This window comes from Triticum urartu, chromosome 5A (assembly GCF_056163025.1).
Source record: "Triticum urartu cultivar PI428250 chromosome 5A, HENAU_Tu73, whole genome shotgun sequence".
In the NCBI taxonomy this organism is placed as follows: domain Eukaryota; kingdom Viridiplantae; phylum Streptophyta; class Magnoliopsida; order Poales; family Poaceae; genus Triticum; species Triticum urartu.
Window position 1 is genome coordinate 365,802,445 of NC_141877.1, and position 14,553 is coordinate 365,816,997.

The 14,553-nt window shown below is 43.9% G+C and overlaps 1 protein-coding gene across 1 annotated transcript; it reads right to left on the bottom strand.

The window, feature by feature from the left end:
* Window positions 1–939, bottom strand: LOC147971410 (uncharacterized). Its single transcript, XM_087522856.1, has one exon. The coding sequence runs from the start codon at window positions 937–939 to the stop codon at window positions 1–3; it is 939 nt and encodes a 312-aa protein (XP_087378982.1).
* Between the last annotated feature and the right edge of the window lie 13,614 nt (window positions 940–14,553).

Sequence of the window (14,553 nt, forward strand, 5' to 3'; positions counted from 1 at the left end):
CTATTTCGATTTGCAAATATGAGCAACAGAACCAGTATCAAATACCCAGGCTCTACTATGAGCATTAGTAAGGTACACATCAATAACATGTATATCGAATATACCTTTGTTCACTTTGCCATCCTTCTTATCCGCCAAATACTTGGGGCAGTTCCGCTTCCAGTGACCAGTCCCTTTGTAGTAGAAGCACTCAGTTTTAGGCTTAGGTGCAGACTTGGGCTTCTTCCCGGGAGCAGCAACTTGCTTGCTATTCTTCTTGAAGTTCCCCTTCTTTCCTTTGCCCTTTTTCTTGAAACTAGTGCTCTTGTTAACCATCAACACTTGATGCTCCTTCTTGATTTCTACCTCTGCAGCCTTGAGCATTGCGAAGAGATCGGGAATTGTCTTGTTCATCCCTTGCATGTTATAGTTCAACATGAAGCCTTTATAGCTTGGTGGTAGTGATTGAAGAACCCTGTCAATGACACTATCAGTTGGAAGATTAACTCCCAGCTGAGTCAAGTGGTTATGGTACCCAGACATTCTGAGTATGTGTTCACTGACAGAACTATTCTCCTCCATTTTGCAGCTATAGAACTTGTTGGAGACTTCATATCTCTCAACTCGGGCATTTGTTTGAAATATTAACTTCAACTCCTGGAACATCTCATATGGTCCATGACGTTCAAAATGTCTTTGAAGTCTCGATTCTAAGCCGTAGAGCATGGCACACTGAACTATAGAGTAGTCATCAGACCGCATCTGCCAGATGTTCAAAGCATCCACATTAGCGGGAGGGGGATTTTCACCTAGCGATGTATCAAGGACATAATTCTTCTGTGCAGCAATGAGGATAATCCTCAAGTTACGGACCCAGTCCGTGTAGTTGCTACCATCATCTTTCAACTTAGCTTTCTCTAGGAACGCATTAAAATTCAAGGGAATGGTAGCACGGGCCATTGATCTATAACACAGATATGCAAAAACTATCAGGACTAAGTTCATGAAAAATTAAGTTCAATTAATCATATTACTTAAGAACTCCCACTTAGATAGACATCCCTCGAGTCATCTAAAGGATCACGTGATCCATATCAACTAAACCATGTCCGATCATCACGTGAGATGGAGTAGTTTTCAATGGTGAACATCTCTATGTTGATCATATCTACTATATGATTCACGTTCGACCTTTTGGTCTCCAGTGTTCTGAGGCCATGTCTGCACATGCTAGGCTCGTCAAGTTTAACCCGAGTATTCCGCACGTGAAAAACTGCCTTGCACCCGTTGTATGTGAACGTAGAGCTTATCACACCCGATCATCACGTGGTGTCTCGACACGACGAACTGTCGCAACGGTCACTACAAAAAAATACACTTCCGCGATGATACGTGTTTGTCATAGTAGGTCACATTTTCTGTCATGCATGTACATCCATGACAAATTTATGACAGAATGAAGATAGTCATACCTGTGCTGTCGTAGAAGTGTTCCATGACATTGCCAAAATTATCATCACGGAAGTGTCCACTTCCATGACGATAAGTCATGCGTCATAGAAGTGCTTTCGTCAAGGGTGACCCACACGTGGCATCCACCGTAACGGGACGCCATTAAGCTATCGGGTCCAGTTTTGGATCCGATAACCCGCTAATAGCCACGACCAATGCCGATTTTCCACGTGTAAAATTGTGATTGGCCGACGGAACCACGCGTCAGCTCCGCGTTGGCACAGGTGTCACTCATCCAACGGTCGAGATGTGCCTATGATATGTTGACACGTGGACGGGCCCGAAAGTGGCCCATAAAGTTTAAATGGGCCGGCCCAACTAAAGGCCCACAAGATTTAGCGGACCATAATGGGCCAACCCAGCTAAAGGCCCACAAGCTTTTGCAGACCATAATGGGCCGGCCCAGCTAAAGGCCCACAAGATTTAGCGGACCATAATGGGCCAGCCTAGCTAAAGGCCCACAAGATTTTGCAGACCATAATGGGCCGACCCAGCTAAAGGCCAAACATTCTCAATTAAGGCCCGTACGACTAGTGTCAAATCGGCCTGTCAACGGCCTGTCCTAAACTTGTCATCATCGCGGCCCATGGTCACTTCTGGCCCGTTAACAGTCCGCTAAGCATATGGGCCGAATTACGACCCTGTGTATTTCCGGCTTGTTAAAGGTTCCTCATTTGGGCCCATTTACATGCCATTGAAACTTTCGGCCCATAAACGACTGTGAAGGATTTGGGTCATATTCGGCCATGTCTGACATTCGGTCTCTTAGAGGCCCACTATAGATTTGGGCCACTTTCAGCTTGTTGTGATTTTCGGCCTGTTAACGTCGGACGAAATCCACGGGCCATATGTGGCCCAACGTCACATCGGGCCCATTAATGGCCCATATAAAAATGACGATAATCTAGCCCGACCGAACTTCCGGCCTGTTGAAGGCCCGTGTATTAGGTCGGCGCATTTACGGCCCGTTCGAATTTCGGCTTGTGAAAGATCCGCATCGTAAATAGGCCACCATTTCGGCCTCCTAAGACCAGTGGGTTATTTGGCACAATCAGGGCCCAATCTCACTTTTGGTCTATTAAAGGCCCATGTTTTTTGTGGGCTCGAGATATTTACACTTGTAAACGGCCTATTGTTACTGAGGGCCCAAATTATGTTTAGGCCTGTTAAAGGCCCACTATGGGCACATGCCTACCAAAAAAATATGAAAGCTTATGCTGATTTAGGCCTAGATATTTTTAGTGGGCTACATGCAAATTTCGGCCCATAATCGTTTTTAGCCCAATTGGAATGGGCCCGGTGAATGTTGGCATGTTGGGCTCCTACGAAGCTTTCGGCCGAATACATTACTAAGATAAACCTACACTATACAAAAATAGTGTCGTAATTACTGCAGCCTTTGGCAGCATCATAAATGCTTTATCACAACAAAATAAATTCCAACCATACAACAAAAGGCCTGTTGGCATAAAGTTTACAGTCCTTGCAGATAAAAGCACCATCATATGTATAGAAGCACAGATCATTTGACCTGAGTGCTAATGTTTCAGGCTGTAGAATCTGATGGAGCAGCATGATCTTCACCTTTTTTCCGCCATTGCTCTTGAACAATGAAGCGAATGTCTGATAGTCTGGTTTCAAAACCATTCATATCTTGACGACATTTGTCAACCACTGTTCTTGTTTCCAAAACAACGTCCATTAGGGATTGGACTTGTGTCTGGAGCACAGATATATCACTCTGTCTAGCAGGAAGATTTTGTTCAGTAGGCGATTGGGACGAGGTTACCTCGACAACCAACCCAGAATTACGCAGGAAGGTGCTTTTTGCACTACTAGTGGAGAGATACTGACACACTGCAGCAAGAGGTGACATTGTGCCTGTGGTAGCCTCATCACCTTCATGTGGTTGTGGCTGTTCAATCATTTGTTCCATAGCTTCCTGAAAGTTTGAACCTGTAGATTAGTGTACCAGATAAGTTACTAATGAGACAAAAACAAACAAAGTAGGTTACACGTTTATACATAACTTATTTTGGTGAACTACTGTAATACATTAGCATGTATTGTAGTGCCAACTACATAATAAAATCACTTTCGGAACATATGTCCATGTAGCATGCCTACTGTATTGTCTATTTCCTCACATTCGTTGACATCTAAGGATAAAGAGACATGGTTTAAAGTAGGATGAACATAGTATGACATCATTCATATCATGGGCAAACAGATATAAAACAAACATGCTATTTTATCATTGTGTGCGCACGTGAACATAACAACTAGATTACAGATCAAGACCAAAAGAATATCCTTCATCTCTTTTAAACCATGTAAGGTGAAATGATACGTTAAGACAACCGTGTATAAAAGTGAACAGAGTAACTGACATTGGCTGCAAACCAAGTAGTTAAATGAACACATCACAGTACCAATCAGTTCAAAGGCAGGAGGAGTAAGGACTTACAACAGTGGCTTGAACTGGTGTGCTCATGCCCTTCATCTTGCTGGTGTGGCAATCCTTGAAGATTTGCACTGCATTCGGTTCAGGTTCTTTTTGATCTGCACAGGCTTTCCTCTGTATTTGGAACAAGTCAATATAGATACGATAATATGGCACAGAAAAAAGAAGGAAGTAGCAGCTATTTACAAGAGCCTCGTAGTGTGCAATATAGCTACGAGATCCCGTTGTCTGGTGGAATTTCACTTTAGAACGACTGGTCTTGTTCTTTAAACAGTTAGCCTAGAAGAAGATACACTTGTAAGGCACATACATAAATACAAGTTCAATATGTGGTCTGATCAAATACATATAGCCTACCCGATACTTTGGATCAGACTAGTGTTTAACGAGGGCTGTCTAGTCTTCATCTGTAATATATTCCACTGGAGATGTTTGGGCGATTTCATTGTTAGCCCTGCCTTCAAAGTGAGATTTTCTAAGGTGGTACTGATACTGTCGCAGAGCAGACTGAAAAACATGAGTGCATGCTTGTTTAGTTGCATCATCTTTTGGATCCAACTTGAACCTCATATGTTGAAATAAGAATGTGAGTCTTATTAGGAGGAAGCTAGAAAGTATGGGACAGAGCAAGACAATATTACTAGTTGCGATGAATAACATTCCTTACGGATAAATGGTCAAGGAAGGTGTTAAACTGGGTATTGTCTTTCTCATTCCTGTACTGGATCCACGTCGGGAGGATACGTGCATGACACCTAACGACAACGGCTGCCTCTGATACTAACTTGGCTGACTCCATAGCATCACGTGGCCTTTTTAAACCTGCCTCAAAATGCATCTCCATTCTTCCTCCTTTAGATTTTGTTAATCTGTCAAGCATTATCCCTAATGTCTGTTTCCGTTTGCGCCGTGGTGCTAGTTCAACAATGAATATGGAAAGTGTCAGTGTACATCAAACTGTGAGAGTACATATAAAGGAGCATGCAACTGCAACTTGACTCGGTCAGGTACCGTCTTGGTGTTGATTCTCATGAGGTTCATCTGATCTTGCCAAGTCCTGTTGTATCAGTAGTGCTTCAAAAGTAGTGTTAGGTGTGAAGGCAGCTTGGGAACTGGCCAGTTCCGGAGCAAACGAATGAGTAACTCGTTGAGATGCTGGTACAGTTGAAGCGAATGCTGCAGCTGGTGGAGCAGGTGATACTGTGTTTGTAGATTTAGCCGGTGGACTTGGACCTTCTACTGCACTATAAGTACTAGCAGAATCTGGACGGCAGATCCTTTTCCGTTTCTCCCAACGAGTAACACCACTCCCTACTATATTATTTTCCTTGCTCTTTTTTGACTTTGCCATGTCAAGCCATATCCACAACACAAAAGAATAAAATCGCTCTTCAGAACTCATTGATGCATGATACAGACAAGCAATACTTTGATGTAAGACAACCGTATGAGGATGGAATATGTAAGAAAAACAGGACGTCATGACATATTCACATCTACAATGTGTAAACTAAGTAGAAGGATTTTCAAGAAAATAGAAGTAATGCAGGCTAGACACCATATGAAAGATGAAACCAATATTACTCTGCCAAGTTAAAAGTGTCTTGTCATAAGTGGCAATTTGAAAAATTAGAAGTAGTACAATGTAGAAATCAATGCAAGATGCAACCACTATCAAACCGCCACGTTAAAAGCGTCCAATCATGAGTGACTGATGCGGGATACACAACAACAGTACTTTGATGTAAGAACATGGTACGATAGATAGATGCAGTGTATTCTAGACACAGAACGCCATGTCATATGCACATGTATAACGTATAAACTCAGCAGGTGCAATTTAATCAAAATAGAAGAAATACAAGCTAGACAACATATGCAACATGAAACCAATTATCACACTATCAACTTAGAGCAAGCACCTGCGATGGTGGAGTACAAGAGATGAACTCATCATGTAGACTTGGGACTTCAACTTCATTAGCAGTAGCAGTGGCAAATCTAGAGAGTCTCTGTTTGCGTCGGTGCGGAGGACCACCAACATCCCCTAACTTACTCTTTTCCTTCCTATTTTCTGATATTGCCTTATGAAGTCAAAACCACAAGAAGATGAATAAAATTAGCTCTGCGTAATTGGTTGATGCATGATACAGACGAACACTACTTTGATGTAAGGCAAGCGCATGATAGGAGGATGGAATATATACAAAAAAAGATAGCGTTTCATATTCACACGTACGATAGGAGGATGGAATATGTATGAAAAAACAGTAAGCGGAAGGCATTTCAACAAAATTAGAAGAAATGAAAGCTAGGCACCATATGAACATGCAACCAATATCACTCTATCAGGTAAAAAGTGTCTCGTCGTAAGTGCCATTTCAAGAAATTAGAAGCAGTACAAGCTAGAAGACAATGCAAGATGCAACCTACATCACAGTCCCAAGTTAAATGTGTCTTATGGGTAAGTGATCATTGCAGGTATAAGTTGTAAGCTACGCAGATGCAATTCAACATAATTAGAAGCAATACAAACTAGACATCATACGGAAAACGCGACCACATATAACAGTTCCAAGTTAGAGAAAGCACCTGTGATGGTGGAGTAGGGGAGATGTGCTCATCATGTTCACGTATGTTCTAGAAACAGGAACACGTGTCATATTCACAGGCATTATGTGTAAAGTAAGCAGATGCAATTCAACAAAGTTAGAAGCAATACAAGCTAGACATCATACACAACATGCAACCACATATAATAGTGCCAAGTTAGAGCAAGCACCTGTGATGGTGGAGTAGGGGAGATGTGCTCATCATCTACACAGCTACGTTGACTGTCTAGCCTTGCGTTGTCTTGTGAATCTTGTTGGGAGGATGGCAGAGTAGAATCTATAGAGAACCTCCGTTTCAGTTGCTCGGAAGGACCACTATCATCCAATGCCTTGCCAATTTCCTTCAGCTTTATTGATTTTGCATTGTGAGATCAAACTGACAAGAAAAAGGAATAAAATTCGCTCTTTAGAACTCATTCATGCATGATACTGACGAACACTACTCGGATGAAAGGCAAACACATGATGCGAGGATGGAATATGTATGAAAAACAGGATGGTGTGACATATTCACGCCTATGAAGTGGTAACTAAGCAGAAGGCATTTCAACAAATTAGAAGCACTACAAGCTAGACACCATATGAAAGATGCAACCAATATCACTCTGCCAAGTTCAAACTATATGGCGTTTCAACAAATTAGAAGCAGTACATACAAGAAATCATATGCAAGACACAACCAATATCACAGTGGTGACTTAAAGGTGCCTTATCATAAGTGACTGATGCGGGATATGCAAGAACAGTAGTCTGATGTAAGAACATCGTGTCATCAGATATAGTATGTTCTAGAAACAGGAACATATGTCATATTCACAGGCATTATGTGTAAAGTAAGCAGATGCAATTCAACAAAGTTAGAAGCAATAGTACAAGCTAGACATCATACGCAACATGCAACCACATATTATAGTGCCAAGTTAGAGCAAGCACCTATGATGGTGGAGTAGGGGAGATGTGCTCATCATCTACACAACTACATTGACTGTCTAGCCTTGCGTTGTCTTGCGAATCTTGTTGGGAGGATGGCAGAGTAGAATCTGTAGAGAACCTCCGTTTCAGTTGCTCGGAAGGACCACCATCATCCAATGCCTTGCCAATTTCCTTAAGCTTTATTGATTTTGCATTGTGAGGTCAAACCGACAAGAAAAAGGAATATAATTCGCTCTTCAGAACTCATTCATGCATGATACTGACGAACACTACTCTGATGAAAGGCAAAGTCATGATACGAGGATGGAATATGTACGAAAAAATGGACAGCTTGACATATTCACACCTATGATGTGGTAACTAAGCAGAAGGCACTTCAACAAATTAGAATCACTGCAAACTAGACACCATATGAAAGGTGCAATCAATATCACTCTGCCAAGTTAAAACTGTCTCGTCATAGGTGGCGTTCATCAAACTAGAAGCAATACATGCTAGAAATCATATTCAAGATGCAAACCAATATCACACTGCCAACTTAAAGGTGTCCCATCATAAGTGACTGATGCAGGATACACAAGAAGAGTAGTTTCATGTAAGAACACGGTGTGATAGACAGATATAGTATGTACCAAAAACAGGAAAGCGTGTCATATTCACACGTATCATGTGTAAGCTAAGCAGATGCAGTTTACACTAATTAGGAGCAATACAAGCTAGACACCATATGCAACATGAAACGTTAGAGCAAGCACCTTGGATGGTGGAGTAGTGGAGCGAAGACTTGGACCTTGTAATGCACTATCAGTACAAGGAGAATCGGTACAGATGCTCCGTTTATGTTGCTGTAGAGGACCACCATCATCGCCTTCCTTGCTCTTTTCCTTCCTCTTTCTTGATTTTGCCTTGTAAAGTCAAACCCACAAGAAAAAAAGAATAAAATTTGCTCTTCAGAACTCATTGATGCATGATACTGACGAACACTACTTTCATGTAAGGCAGCCGCATGATAGGAGGATGGAATATGTATGAAAAACAGGATGGCATGACATATTGACATGTATGATGTATAAAGTGTAAACTAAGCACAAGGTGCTTGAACTTGTTAGAATCAATGCAAGCTAGAAACCATATGAAAGATGAAACCAATATCACTCCGCCAAATTAAAAGGGTGCCCTAACAAATGTATTTGACCAAATTAGAAGCAATACATGGCAACAAGCTAGAAATAATATGCAATATGTAACGAATAAAGGTGACTCATCGTAAGTGATTGATGCAGGATACAGAAGATAGGTAGTTTCATGTAAGAACAAGGTTAACACATAGATATAGTGTGTACCAAAAATAGGAAGGCATGTCATATTCACAGGTATAATGTGTAAACTAAGCAGATGCAATTTACCCTAATTAGAAGCATTACAAGCTAGACACCATATGCAACATGCAACCACATATCACACTGCGAAGTTAGAGCAAGCACCTGTGATGGTGGTGTGGGGGAATTGCGGTCATCAACTAGTGAGCTACGTTGACTATCTTCATTTAGCCTTGCTGTTTCTTGAGAATCATGTGGGGGGGGGATGACACTGCACTCTTTAAACGAGTATGGCGTCTCATAGTAACCCACCGGGGTGACTGTCTCATCATAAGTGATTGACGAGGGATATAAAAGAGCATTAGTTTGATGTACGAACATGGTTATTAGACATATGTAGTATGTATTAAAAATAGGAAGGCATGTCATTATCAAAGGTATAATGTGTAAAGTAAGCAGATGCAATTTAACCAAATTGGAAGCAATACAAGCTAGACACCATATGCAACATGCAACCACATTTGACAGCGCGAAGTTAAAGCAAGAACCTAGGATGGTTGTGTGTGGCAATTGAGATCATCAACTGCGGAGCTACGTTTACTATCTCCAACTGCTAACACTGCACCCTTTAGAGCGCCGAAACGCTTAGTGCTTATCTTCGAATTACACTGGAGCGACTTTTGTCTTTTCTTTTTTGCATTCATCAACACTGGGTCAGACTCTGGAATACCCATGCATAAAAAACAATAGTGTGAGTATGGGTGAAGTGTGTGCACAAATAGTACAGTGTAAAGGTAGCAGATAGCAGGTCGGTGAGAAATAAATGACGGGAGACATATGATAGCTCTACAACATGCATGGCACACTAAATTACTACAAGATTCTATGAAAATAACAGTCGACTGAAAACAAATAGGTCAGTCCATTTTTTCTGCACCGTCCGATGTACAAAGAACGGGCAGATCGCCTTCATCTACCTCCAGCCAGTCAGTGTTGATGATCTTCCTCGAAACGCCAGCGACCATCGGCCCAGTCCCCTACCTGCGCCCTCCCCTCGACCTCACCGCACCGCCGTACTTGGCACCGCTCCCCGGCCATCCATTCAAGCCCCGCCGACCTCCAGATCGGACACAAGAAGCTCCTGCGCCCCACACGCCTATGATAGACACTGATGCGCCGCTTCCCCAGTGAACATGAGGACTAGGTGCTCCGCGCGCCTAAGCGGGTGCTGCTTCTTTTAATTGCGGTTCGACTGACCCTGAATTGAAATCCAGGCGGGCTACTGACCTATAGCAAAGGTGAAATAGTAAAGGGAGGAAACCTTGTGCATTTAGTATCACGAAGAAGATGCAGTAAGAAGCGCTCAACTAGTTTCTTTCATGGGATGAATATGGTGTGAGCAGAGACGTAAGGTTTGCACGAATAAGGGAAGAGGAGTACCTCTTCTGCTGGCAGTTCTGTGTCCTCCTTCTGTTTTTCCAAACGATCTTCTTGTGGTTCGCTGGAAAGGAGAAGTTGTGGAGGACGGTGGAGCCTTAGACGAACCCATGGCCAAGTTGTTGAGTGTGGTGCGGCGGCCATCTGTCGGCGGCGGGGAACCAGATCCGAGGCGGCGAACGACGGCGTAGCGGGAACCGCTCCGGTGCGGTGGACGGTTGCAATAGTGGAGCATCAGCAGTGAGGCGCAGGACGATGTGGTCGGAGTGGTTCTAGTACGGTGCACGTCGGCGTCGGTGTCGTGGAGGCAGCTCTACCTCGGCTTTAGCCGCTAAGTCCTTGAGAGCGTTGCGGTTACGGTTGCGTTGGACGACGACGTCGGGGTACTGGCTCCGGCGTGATGGATGAGGGCGGTGGTGGATTGGGCGCTATGGGGTGGAGGATGGAGGAGGCTGGGGTTTCGCGGCTGGTGGAGAGGGAGTTTTGGCGCCCATGGAGTATGAATGGGGAAACGGAGGGAGGCGGGGAACTAAGGGGGAACAATGTTTCGGTTTGGGACGCACTTGTCTGAAATTTGGGGAAAGTTACAAACTTTGCCCCCATCTAAAATTTCGGACATATTGCAGGTTGGGGGTAGGACAGTAATCTCAGGTGTCCCAAATGTGGACGGGATAGATTTCGGCCGAGGGCATGGGTGTTTAGGCGCCCACGGCGTATGAATGCTTCTCGGAGGCGGTTGAGACTGGCGTCATGGTGAAGTTACAAACCTACCCCGGTTTAGACCTTTGGACATCGGGCCGATAGGCTACACGGGCAGAGTTAGGATAGTAATTTCCTACCACCAAACATTAGTCTCGCACGGTTTCGGGTGACCAGAGGCCTATTTGGCGCTTTGTTCAATATTTGGGAGCAAAAGCATTAACTTTTTCGGTTCTCTTGAATTGAACTTCCAGGATTTGTCAAACTTCACAAATCTTTACTCTTGAAAATCCTAAAGCTATGATTATTTTGGAATGGAGGGGGTACATTTGAATATACATTGTACACGAGTATATATTAAAAAATATGCAGCTTACCTCAGTTCATGCATGGTTTCAGATATAATCTCCTTGGTTGCAAAAAAGTTAGACATGCGTATGAATATATATAGCATGTTCAAACGCACAAGAAAGATTGATGCCCCCTTTTACATCTGATTTACAAATGCCATTATCTCGGGTTCAAATAGATGAATGCACTTCCTATGAATTCGAATCTTCTAAACCCCCTTTATGTTGAATTCGACATGTATTCTATTTCGTAGCTAGCAATTTGGAATGTATCCATGCAAGTGACAAATGTATAAAGTGCTTCACACTAACAACATGGAGTGCACTAACTAATGTTTATATATGAATTGCAAAAGCATCCATTGCCTACATTTCAAACCGCTCTCACTCTATGGATCGATAATATGAAATAAACACATGCACATGCTAGAATTCAATAGAGTATGGGTGTCTGATAGACCGATTTTCGTCCATAGGCAATTTGCAAAATTCATGGTCTCATCCAAAAATAATAATGCCATATATATATATTTTAATTTAATGCGTAGAACCGCCTTTTACACGTAGATGCACTATGCCTCGACCCGTTCTCACAAACACGCTATATCTCTCTCTATTTACCGCATAAGTGCACACACTTTATATGCATCAGCATTTCTCTTTCACACATGCTCACAATCTCTCTCGGGGTGTCGGGGAGTCTCACGCACATGCTCTCTCTGTATCTCTCTCTCTCTCTCTCTCTCTCTCTCTTTCTGACTACTATGTACCACTCTTTTCACTAATCTCAGTTGGAAAACACTATTTCTCTCACATGCATACACACACACACGCACAGTCTCTACTAGCCCTCTATACGCACATATATGTGCTTACGTGTCTCCCGCACGCACATTATCTTTAGGCCTCTCGCACACATTGCCCCCCAGACACACCTCTCTCTTAGTACTTGGCAGATATGATTCCATCATATCATTCAGTAGGATATCCCTGACTGTTAGGCTGGATGGTAATACGAGGCAAAGTTTTACCCTTGTTCGGACCCTTGCAGTTGAGGAAAAAGCCTACTCCTGGTACTGTATATTAGTGATAGGGGTGTGTACAAAGTACACGTGAATACCAGGCATTGTGCGTGTGTGTATACTATCGACGAACTAGCCCCCAAGCTTCTATAACATACTGGGGGCCTAGGGTTACAAATCATATATAGTCGGCTTATCACCAGTGGGAATAGAGTCCTCCGCGACTCTGGTAGCTAGCTTTGTGTTGTACGCCGAGTCCTCCACATGGGTCTTCGTATAACGCGTCTCGGTCCAACCTATGTGGCGCAGGATGGAACCGACCCATGAGTCCTCATGTTGACCCACCACAACTAGAAATGATGTGCCCACCACACCACACACGCAATCGGCCACTAAGAAAATAAGCATATACAATAGTACAATGTTATACATGAAAGTTAATTGCATGGTGCATCCAAAAATATTTGTTCTGCATTGTGAATGTTTATATATTCTCCTAAAATAGTAGTCACGGGAAAGAGAAACGAAGGGCATATCTCTCCTTGTCTCCACCGGACACCCCCTCTTTCTACACCACTTTCACGTACGCACACAAACTATCTCTCGGCCCTCTAAAAGTATGCATGCCCACGACACATTCACGCATGACGGTCACCGTATTTCAAGCTAAGGCACTATATGGTCACTAGACTTCAGAATATCCTCATTATGGTCACCGTATACATTCTCGTGGTGATCATATGGTATCTAGCTCACGATACGTCTCCGTATTTTCTTGATGACACTGCCGGACTTTGCATTTGATGCATGCTCCGTATTTTGTTGATGACACTTACAGTCATTTTATTTGAAGCGAAAGCACGATATGGTCACTGGACCTCAGAATAAGCTCATCACGGTCACCGCATACATTTTGTCGTGCTAACCAACATGTGGTTGGATGGTTAGGAGGAAAGTGGTTTATCGAGCCCACCAGGGTTAAAGTCCCGGTGCTCGCATTTATCCTGGGTTAATTTTAGTATTTTCCGGCGATGTGCGTTCAGTGGGAGGAGACGTTCCACTTGACTATGAGGCACCTATGGTGACTTCGTAAAATCTCAATATCATATGCTGGCTCACTCTCTCGAAGGTGCTCATAGGGGTAGGGTCTGCATGTGTGCACTTATAGCGGTGAGTTCTTGCGCGTATATATGAGCCCTTGCGTTTGTACCGTGTTAAAAAATACATGCCATGATTATACGGTCACTGGCTCACCCGTACAACTCCGTATTTTGTTGATGACACAATCAATTGACCAGTCAAACGTTCCACGTGGCGCAACTAGTGTTGCACCATCGGGCACATAACCGTGGGGCCCACCTGTCAGCCCGTGCATGAAAGAAAGAAATGGTAGTTTGAGTCTGTACTATGTTAATAAAATACATTTTAGGGTGATCATACGGTCACTGGCTCACCATACAGCTCCGTAATTTGTTGATGGCATGATCAATTGACCAGTCAAACGGTCCACATTCAGCAGCGCACATTACCATAGGGCCCACCCGTCAGCGCGTATATGAAGGACAGAAATGGTAATAAATTAGTGGTTAGTGGGTACTCGAAGTCGTGAGACCTCTGGTTGGCAGTCGCCGGCGGTGGGGGGGCGTTGATTGGGCGGTGGGGTGGGGATCACAGTAGAAAAGGCTCGGCACAGGGGGGGCTAGAGGGATGGCCGGTGCAGCGGCAGACCAGCAGTGGGGAGTGGTTTCGGGGCGGGCGGGGAGGCGTGGCGGCGCGGGCCGGCCACGGGCGGCGAGGGCCGGTGGTGGCTGGCGGCTCAGGGGGGTGGAGTTTGATGATAAACTGCAGGTCCTTGATTTCGTATCCAATGGCTGGAAAATCTAATGACCAGAGATGAACAAGTCAATCAACTAACGTGTAGCCTCACTCGCACGTACACATGCACGCACGCAAGAGAAGCACGCATGCAGGCGTGCAACACTGACACGTACGCATAACAAACACACGCACGCATGCAGGCATGCAACATTGACACATACACATGCACTCACGAACACACGCACGTACGCACACACGCATGCAACAGTGAAACGTACCCTTGCATGCACGCAACACTCGCAGGCCTGCATGCACATAGCACACGACGCAAGACACACGCTCAACCTATACGTGCATGCACCCTTTGTTAAGGACATGGATTGTTACGGGTATTAATCAATCTTATCT